Here is a 9,505-nt window from a genome sequence, read left to right as displayed (position 1 = left end):
ATCAGGATGGATGGTGAAGAGATTGAGATTGTTCACAGCTTTAGTTTGCTTGGCTCCACAATCAACACTCTTGGTACCAGCAGCCAGGAAATTAGAAGACCTATTGCCATGGGAAAGTCTGCTGTTAGGGACCTCTCTAAAGTACTCAAGAGCAATGGTGTGTCTCTGGAGACAAAGGTGCATCTGGTACAGGCTTGTTATGCATCAGAGAGCTGGACAGTGACCAAGGAGGACAGAAGAAGAATTGATGCTTTTGAGCTTTGGTGTTGCAGAAGAGTGCTGAAGGTGCCATGGACTGCTAAAAGAAAAAACAGATTCAGCCTGGAGACTGTTAAAGCAGACTGCTCCTTGGAGGCAAGGATTCTGAGGCTTCGTCTGACATACGTTGGTCATGTTGTAAGGAGAGACCGGTCCTTGGAGAGGGACATCATGCTTGGGAGGGTGGAGGGCCGGTGCAGGAGGGGAAGGCCTTCTGGGAGATGGATTGATTCGGTGACTGGGGCAATCGGGGTGAGTGTGCCGGAGGCAATGAGGTTGGCACAGGACAAAGCAGAGTTTAGAGCTGTTGTACATAGGTCGCTATGAGTCGCAAGCAACTTCAATGGCACATAACAACAACAATACTGATTTGACAAATTTATCATCTTTAAATGCTTATTTCAAATGACCCCTCTCTGTGTAGCTTTCCTCTGATACTTCCTTCTCCACTAGTTCATTTACTGCTTATCTGGATATTTCTGTTCACTCGCTTGCAATATTGTTACATCTGTCTAGCTCATCTGCTGAGTAAAAGATTTGGATAAATCACTTAACTATTGTTATTTGTTAATGTGAAAGGCACAGATCCTGGCTCCATTTGTCATCTGTATCCCTGGACTTCATTAAGAGAACTTATTGTATGTTAGGTGCTTTACAAACAGCAAGCCAAAGATGTTTTTACTTTCTATTCATTTGTTAATGTGACGAGCTACAGCTTCAAATTAGTGAATCAGTTAAGGCCTCATTGTCTCCAGCATCTGTGTAGCATCCCTGCCCTGATGTGTCTTTAATTGCTCAGTTGGAAAAGAAAAGCAAGCTTTTTATTTGCTAACTGCTTCAACACTGGAAGCTGCCTTTCATATATTCTGCCACTCCTTATGGTATCTGGGTACTATGACTGCTCACAGCTGCATTTGCTGTTCTAGAGACTGAGGACTGAGGGGTTAGGCAGGACCAGCTGGGGCTCCTGAATCTAGGATTTACAGCTGTGGGTCCCAAGAATTGCACTGTGTGGCACTGCAGTTGATTGCACCAAGGTCCTCCATGGAATGATCTTCAAGTTGTCAGTGAGGTCATTGGGTTGCTTGTGTTGTCTGTTACATAAAAGGCCTAACCAAATTGTCTGGATATTGTTTCTCCCAGGTTTCAACCTTTCCAGCATGGATATTGGGTCATTGTCCACACTGTAGGAAGGTTGTACAGGAAGGGTTGCCAATTTTTCTCTCACTTGCATAAATCTTAAACACTTTCATGCTTTTCTCTCTCTTCAAAAGAAAAACAACTTTGCTAATTTTATAGTTTTAAAATGTTTCTTATAGTTTGTGGGTTTAAAAAGGCCTATCAGGGTAGTCAGAAAAATTCATTGATGCAGAGCTAGTATTACACATAACTCACCACTGAGCCAGAGTCAACTCATAGCGGACTACTCTCTAACAGATTCCCCCAACCCCACACTCACAGGCTGTAAAGCTCCCAGGAGATTACCTCTTTTTCTCCTGAAGAGCAGTTGGTGGATTCAAACCATCTGCTTTTGGGTTGGCAGTGTAACTCCCTACCCATTAGGCTACCAGAGCTCCTTATACAAGATTGATTGGCATAGGGACTACAGTAATGAACTTGAACATAACAGACATCATGAGGATGAGGCAGGAGAGGACAAGGTTCAGATCTGTTGGTCATAGGGTCACCCACTGTGAGTTGTAGTTGACTTGACAACACCTAACAGTAACATCCATTTTACTATTATGTAACAATTATGAACTATTTCACAACAAAGTGTTGATATAGTCACATCTTTTATTTCTTATTCTGTACCCCCTCAACATCCCCAGTGAATAAAATTGTCAGAGAAATCCCTCAGCTTCCTGAAGAACCCCAGGGATGTTGCTTTAGTACAAAAGGAGAAGCTGATGTCCTGCCTCTTCTGTATTGAAATGTCACTGTTCTCTTTCTCTCTACTTCGTGATTTGTTGTTGTTATGTGCCATCGAGTTGTTTGCGACTCATAGCGACCCTATGTACAAGAGCCCTAAATGCCATTCTATCCTGTGCCAACCTTGCTGTCTCAAACTCATTCATTCCCACCACTTCACTCACAGACTCGATCCATCTCATCGAGGGTCTTCCTCTCCTGCGCCGTCCCTCCACTCTCCCACTCCCACTCTCCACTCTCCCAAACATGATGTCCCTCTCCAAGGACCAGTCCCTCCTTGCAACACGCCCAAAGTATGTCAGACGAAGCTTCAGAATCCTTGACTCCAGGGAACATTCTGGCTTCACCCTCTCCAGAACAAACCTGTTTGTTCTCCTAGAAGTCCATGGTATATTCAACACCCTTCTCCAGCACACAACTCAAAGGCATCAATTCTCTTTCTATCATCCCTATTCACTGTCCAACTCTCTGATGCATAGCACATAATTGCAAAGACTATAGCTTGGATCAGGCACACCTTAGTCTCCAGCCTGACATTGCACTCCAGTACGCTTCAGTACCCTCACAGCTGACTTTCCCAATGCAATTCGTCTCCTGATTTCCTGGCTGCTGTTACCAAGATGGTTGACTGTGGAGCCAAGTAAACTAAAACTGTTAACTATCTCAATCTCTTCACCATCGAAACTGATGCTGCCAATTGGCCCGGTGGTGAGAATCTTTGTTTTCATGATATTGAGCTTCAATCCATATTGAAGGCTGCAGTCCTTGACCTTCTGCAGCAAGTGCTTCAGGTCCTCCCCAGTTTCAGCGAGCAGGGTTGTGCCATCTGCATAACTCAGGTTGTTGGCGATTCTTCCACCAATCCTGATGCCACATTCCTCCTCATACAGCCCAGCATCTCGGATGATCTATTCTGCATACAGATTGAAAAGGTGTGGAGACAAAACACATCCCAGACACAACCCTTTCTTGATTTTGAACCATCTGGTGTCTCTCTGCTCTGTTCTGACGACTGCCTCTTGGTCAAAGTATAGGTTTTGCATTAGCACAATCAGTTGTTCTGGGATTCCCGTTCTTCTCAGAGTCAGCCATAGTGTGTTGTGATCCACACAGTCAAAAGCTTTTGCAAAGTCAATGAAGCACAGATAGGCATTCTTCTGGTATTCTCTGCTTTCTGCCAAGATCCATCTTACATTAGCTATAATATCGCTAGTACCATGACCTCTTCTAAATCCAGCCTGCACATCTGGCAGTTCTCTGTTAACGTATTGTTCCAAACGTTTTTGGATAATTTTCAGCAGAATCTTGCTTGCATGTGATATCAATGATATTGTTCGATAATTTCGACACTCTGTTGGGTCACTTTTCTTTGGAATGGGAACAAATATCGATCTCGTCCAGTCAGTTGGCCAGCTGGCTATCCTCCAGATTTCCTGGTACAATTTAGTGAGCACATCCAGGGAAGTCTGTTGAAATAAATCAATTGGTATGTGCAGTCAACTCCTGGAGTCTTGTTTTTTGCCAATTCCTTCAGAGCAACTTGAACTTCCTCCTTCATCACCATAGGTTCTTGCTCATATGTTATTTCATGAAATTCCTCTGTGTCAGCCAATTCCTTCTGATACAGTGACTCTGTGTACTCCTTCCATCTTCTGTTTATACATCCTGGATCATTAAACATTCTCCCCAAACTATCTTTAAGTATTGCCACCCATGGCTTGAATTTGTTTTTCAACTCCTTTAGCTTAAGAAATGCTGAGCGAGTCCGGCCCTTTTGATTTTCTGACTCCAGCTCTCTGCACATTTCATTATAGTATCTTGCTTTGTCATCCAGCACTGCCTTTTGAAATTTTCTATTCAGCTCTTTGATTTCTTCCTTTAGCTTTGGCTTCTTGGTGCTCTAATGCAATACTCAGAATCTCATCTGACATCCATCTTGGTCTTTTCTTCTTCTTTAGCCTTTGTAATGATCTTTTGCATTCTTCATGAATGATTTTCTTGATATCCTCCCAGAGCTCGTTTGGTCTACGCTCATTTATGCTCAAGGCCTCAAACCTGTTTCTGAGATGGTTTTGAAATTCTAGTGGGACAGACTTAAGGTCAAATCTTGGTTCCCGTGTACTTGACTTAATTTTCCTCAACTTCAGCTTGAATTTGCATATGAGTAGTTGGTGGTCTGTCCCACAATCAGCACCCGGCCTGGTTTTCACTGCTGATATTGAGCTTCTCCAGCAAATCTTTCCACAAATGTAATCTATTTGATTCCTATGCATACCATCAGGTGAAATCCATGTGTATAGCCTGTGTTTATGTTTCTTATAGAAGGCATTTGCAATGAATAAATCATTGAATGTGCAGAAGAACTCTATCATTCTATCTCCAGCCTCATTTCTCTCACCGAGCCCGTATTTTCCAGCTACTGATCCTTCTTCCCTGTTCCCAACTTTTGCATTCCAGTCGCCCATTATTATTAATGCATCTTGATTGCATGTTTGATCAATTTCTGACTAGAAACGGTAAAAATCTTCTATTTCCTCTTCTTTGGCTCTAGTTGTTGGTGCATATATTTGAATGATAGTGGTATTCACTGGATTTCCTTGTTAGTGTATGGATATTATCCTGTTGCTCACCACATTGTTGCAGTTAAGAATACTGACCTCCTTTGCCCTGAAGGATATGGTGGTAGTTCTCTTGATTTGGTTCCTTGATCAGACAAGTGAAATCTCAACACCAAACTTGGTCAAAAACACTCCTGGACTGGGCTCCCCCTCCATTCACGTCTGGATTTAGCCATTGATTTCAACCCATGGAAGTACTGAGTCTTTGCAGCTAGATGTGGAGGAACTTCCAGTATCAGCCACATGTTGTGTCAAAGCAAGCCCTTTCTCCGTGACCTTTATTTTAAGTCTGGTCTCTTAGCCATTTCCTCAGTGCCATTTTATTCAAGAAGACTTGTTGGTGGACCTTCTGAGAATCAAATCCCTATGCACGTCCAAAAACTTCTCCAACAGGGTAAAAAGGGAAGCCACAGATTGGGAGAAAAATATTTGGTAATGACATGTCAGACAAGGGACTTATATCTAGAATTTATAAAATACTCGAGCGCCACGACAAGATAACCCAATTGAAAAATGGGCACAGGATATGAACAGACACTTCACCAAAGAAATTCAGATGGCCAATAAGCACATAAAGAAATGTTCAAAATCCCTAGCTCTAAGAGAGAAATGCAAATAAAAACAACTATTAAGATATCATCTCACCCCAGTAAGAATAGCAAAATTTGGAGCACTGGTGGCTCACTGGCAAGAAGCTGCCCTGCAATCCCAGAAGTACGTGGTTCAAATCAACCAGATGTTCTGCTGGAGAAGGAGGGACAATATCCTCCTGTACCTATCAGATAAAATTCGATGGTACACATGCAAAAAATAATAAAATAAATTTTAAAAAAAGAATAGCAAAATTTAAGAGAACAGCAAACATCAAATGCTGGCAAGGTTGTGGAGAAACTGGAACCCTTAATCACTGTTAGTGGGAGTGTAAAATGGTACAACCACTATGGAAGGCTGTATGGCACTTTCTTAAAAAGTTGCAAATAGAAATACCATTTGACCCAGCAATTCCTCTACTGGGAATATACCCTAAAGAAACCATAACCACCACCCAAGCAGATATACACACACCCATGTTTATTATGGCTTTGTTCACAATAGCAAAGAGTTGGAAACAACCTAAGGGCCCATCAACAAATGAATGGGTAGAGAAGCTCTGGTATATTCACAAAATGGAATATTATGCTGTATTGAAAAATAAGGAATTCATGAGATATTATACAAAATGGGTGATCCTGGAGGATATTATGCTAAGTGAAATACCTCAGTCACAAAAGGACATATATTGCATAGGGCCACTATTGTAAAAAGGGACTGACGTTGGGGTTGAGAGAAGACTGAGAAATAATATGTAATAATAATATATACTGCATACTGCACTGAAACAGATGAGGAAGAGAACTGTTTAAAAGGGATATGTAATTGGGTCTTTTTGTCATGACAAGTCCAGAATGAAGGCTGCACAGTAGAGTGCATTTGGAGGGAGGGACTGTATAACAATGAAAGAATTTTTCTTTTACTTTTCAAAGAGAAGAGTGAATTGGGGGAAGGAGGGTGGGCAGGGAGAAAAGTACAACAATGAATGAATGGAAACCCTAATCTCTGTAAACTTTCATTAAAATTAATAAAACAAAAAATACAAACGTTTACTTCCAAGGTCTGTGCTCAAAGCAGACGTGGAATTAAAAAAAAAAGAGAGGAAGAAGAAGACTTTTTGACATATTTTACCACTGGGCCTTGTCATAGGTTGCACTAATTACTCCCTTAATATGAGGGTTTGAAAAGCAATTCTAGTGTCTAATTCTGTTTTCCTTCCACTGATATCAAGTTGATTCTGACTGACTATAAATCAATAAGGGAAAACAGCAAACTGTCCATCTTTCTACCACAGAGCAGCTAGTGTGTTTGAACAAATGATCTCATGGTTGACAGTACAACATGTAACTTGTACACCACCAACCACCGGAGTTCCTTCCCTAGTAACCAGCTTTACACACCAGAGACCTTAGTCACAAGAAGTTCTTGCTTCACTTATCTGCTATCTATAGGTATCTATCCATCCTGTATCTGCTTGACTGAATCATCCCTTAGATGACTGCATATAGCAAAGAAGATTGGCTTTTTTATTATTATTGAAATACCATACCCTGGTGTAAATATGATATAGCCATAGACTACAGGGAATCTGGGAGAGAAGCCTAGATTGGAGCATGAGCTACACATGTGAATCATGGGATTTCCGGAGGGCCTTTAGCAATGGAAAAGTTGTTGAGGAGAGAGCCAGCAGCTGTGGACTGGGGAGTTGTGAAATAACTCTTGGATGATCTTCAGCTTTAAGCTTTTTGTTATTGCAGAATGTGTGCAATCTCAAAGATAGATACTATGCAGGGGATTCGGGCACCATTTGTAAGAGTGGAGTAGTTGGCATTAGAAAATATTTTCTAGAATGAAATTTTATGAAAACGACAAAACTGAGGTCATGAAACTTTACATTTCTGCATGAAATGCCCTTTTGAAAAAACTGCTTTCCCCCCTCCCTTCTCCCTCCTTTCCCTTTGCTGTTATCCGTCTTAAAATTGTTTCTATCTGTGTGTAAAACTTTCCTTAACTTTTTATAATAATGGTGTTACACCATAATAGTCCCTCTGGAACTGGTTTATGGCACACAGCATAAATTGTAGTAGATTCATCCTGTGCAGCAGTGAAATGCCCTTTTAAAGCCTTTAATTGTGCCTAGCATTTGGCATGTTACAGATAGGCCAATTCGGATGCTTCCTTTTAATCTTCATCCACATTTGTCCTTTTTCTTTATCTTCTTCTGATTTATTTTCGTTCTCATACTCAACATCATCTTTCCTCTCCAGCTTTTGAATCGAAAAGACAAGACCACCTTTGAGAAATTGGACTATCTGATGTCTAAAGAAGATAATTATAAGAGGACTCGAGAATATATCCGAAGCCTGAAGATGGTCCCCAGTATTCCCTATCTAGGTAGGAGTCTGAACTGACTTACTATTTTTTGAGAAATCTGCTCTAAGGGTCAAGTAATATGATTTTAAAATTTCTTTTGAGATACTGCCAGAAGGCGGCATAGGCCATGAATAAAGAGGTTACTGGTTACTGGTTAGCTCCTTGGATTTGAACAGGCCGTTGAGAAGTCCCAGGGGTGAGAACTTGATTAGGTCTTTGAAGTAAATGACATTCTGCCTCTTAGGTAAGCAATCTGTGAATCCCAAGCACCTAGGAGGGTTACGATTAAAATGACAAGACTCTTACTACCTCACCCACATTCTCTTGAATTGGGGAACCCAGGCCCCAAACCCATCTGTTCTGGTTCTCTGGATGTTACTTGTATACTTTGTAAGAATTTTAAAAGCAGGTTGTTGATTTTTCTAAATAGACTTTAATGCATATTATTGTAAAATATAAGGAAGAGTAAGAAATTACTATGATTTCTTTTCTCACCTTGGATAATTGCTATTATGCTTCATATTCTTTTATTTTTTAAGTGCATATTAAAGTACATATTCTTATTCTCTCTTAATAAAGGAACTAATACTCTGAATAGTTGGGAATATTAAGAACTCTAATATTAGAGTCCCTAGGTGGCACAAGTGGTTGAGCACTGAACTTCTAGCTGAAAAATTCTTAGTTCAGTCACTCAGGTACAGCGAAAGAAAGGATTGGTGGTCTTCTTGTGAAAGGTTATAACCTTGAAAACAATTTCTATCTGCACAAATGGGGTTGCCACTCAGTGGCAGCTAACAACAAATCGTGAATATTTAATGTGGTCTTTGTTTCTATAGTATAATTTAAATCCATCAGCTTGATCTGCCATCATTGAATCTTAATGTTGATCACAGAGTTTTTTCCAAGTTTTTTTTTCTATTATAATACTGTAATGAATATATTTATTGTGAAAACATTACAATTGAGACTATGAACTTATAATCAATTCTTAGAAGTGTGATAACTTAATATTTATCCAAAATTGTATTCCTTTTGATGTATATTTTCAAAGTGCTCTCTAAGGAGGTTGTACCAACTTCTGCTTTTATCAGAAGGGGATGAGATTGCCTGTTGTCTCCTGCTTTTACAAACACTAGCCATTTTTGTGGGTTTTTTTTTCTTACCCTCTTTTTAAAGCCTTTGCTTATTTGAGAAACAAAAAATTTCCCTTTTGCTTATGTGGTAGACTTGGAGTCTACCTCCACTCTGGGATTCGGCTGGCTGGCTGGCTGCCATCTCAATGAGGGTCACATCTTGCTGGCAGTCATGCAAGAGAAGTTTCTGGGGTCCTTTTTGTTGTATGTTACTGTTCTTTTTTCCCCTCAAAAGTGGGTGGCCCTTGAGCCTTAGACCAAGGGTTAAGGGTGGAGGCCTGCTTGAGGGCATGACTTTAAAATTGATGATGAGGCCATGGGTCTGTGGTCTGGCCTGGGGCCTGTGGCCTTGGAGTCTACCTCCATTCTGGGAGTCAGTTGGCTGGCTGGCTGCCATCTCAATGGCTGTCTCATCTTGATGGCAGTCATGCAAGGGAAGTTTCTGGGGTCCTTTTTGTTGTGAGGCCTGCTCGAGGGCATGGTTTTAAAATCTTGTAGGACCTGCACACCCATGTTTATTGCAGCTTTGTTCACAATAGCAAGGAGTTGGAAACAACCTAAGTGCCCATCAACAAACGAATGGCTAGAGAAGCTGTGGTA

General features: G+C 40.9%; 1 protein-coding gene across 1 annotated transcript in view; it reads left to right on the top strand.

The window, feature by feature from the left end:
* Positions 1-9,505, top strand: part of RALGPS1 (Ral GEF with PH domain and SH3 binding motif 1) — a 460,947-nt gene that overhangs the window by 203,076 nt on the left and 248,366 nt on the right. The window contains exon 7 of the mRNA XM_006892619.1: positions 7,667-7,793. Coding sequence (XP_006892681.1) covers positions 7,667-7,793 — 127 coding nt within the window. The remainder of the gene's footprint in view (positions 1-7,666; positions 7,794-9,505) is intronic.

Source organism: Elephantulus edwardii, unplaced genomic scaffold, assembly GCF_000299155.1.
Source record: "Elephantulus edwardii isolate Elephantulus edwardi_28Jun2011 unplaced genomic scaffold, EleEdw1.0 scaffold00116, whole genome shotgun sequence".
NCBI lineage: Eukaryota > Metazoa > Chordata > Mammalia > Macroscelidea > Macroscelididae > Elephantulus > Elephantulus edwardii.
The sequence above is the reverse complement of the archived record's forward strand: the minus strand, read 5'-3'. Positions and strand labels throughout refer to the sequence as shown.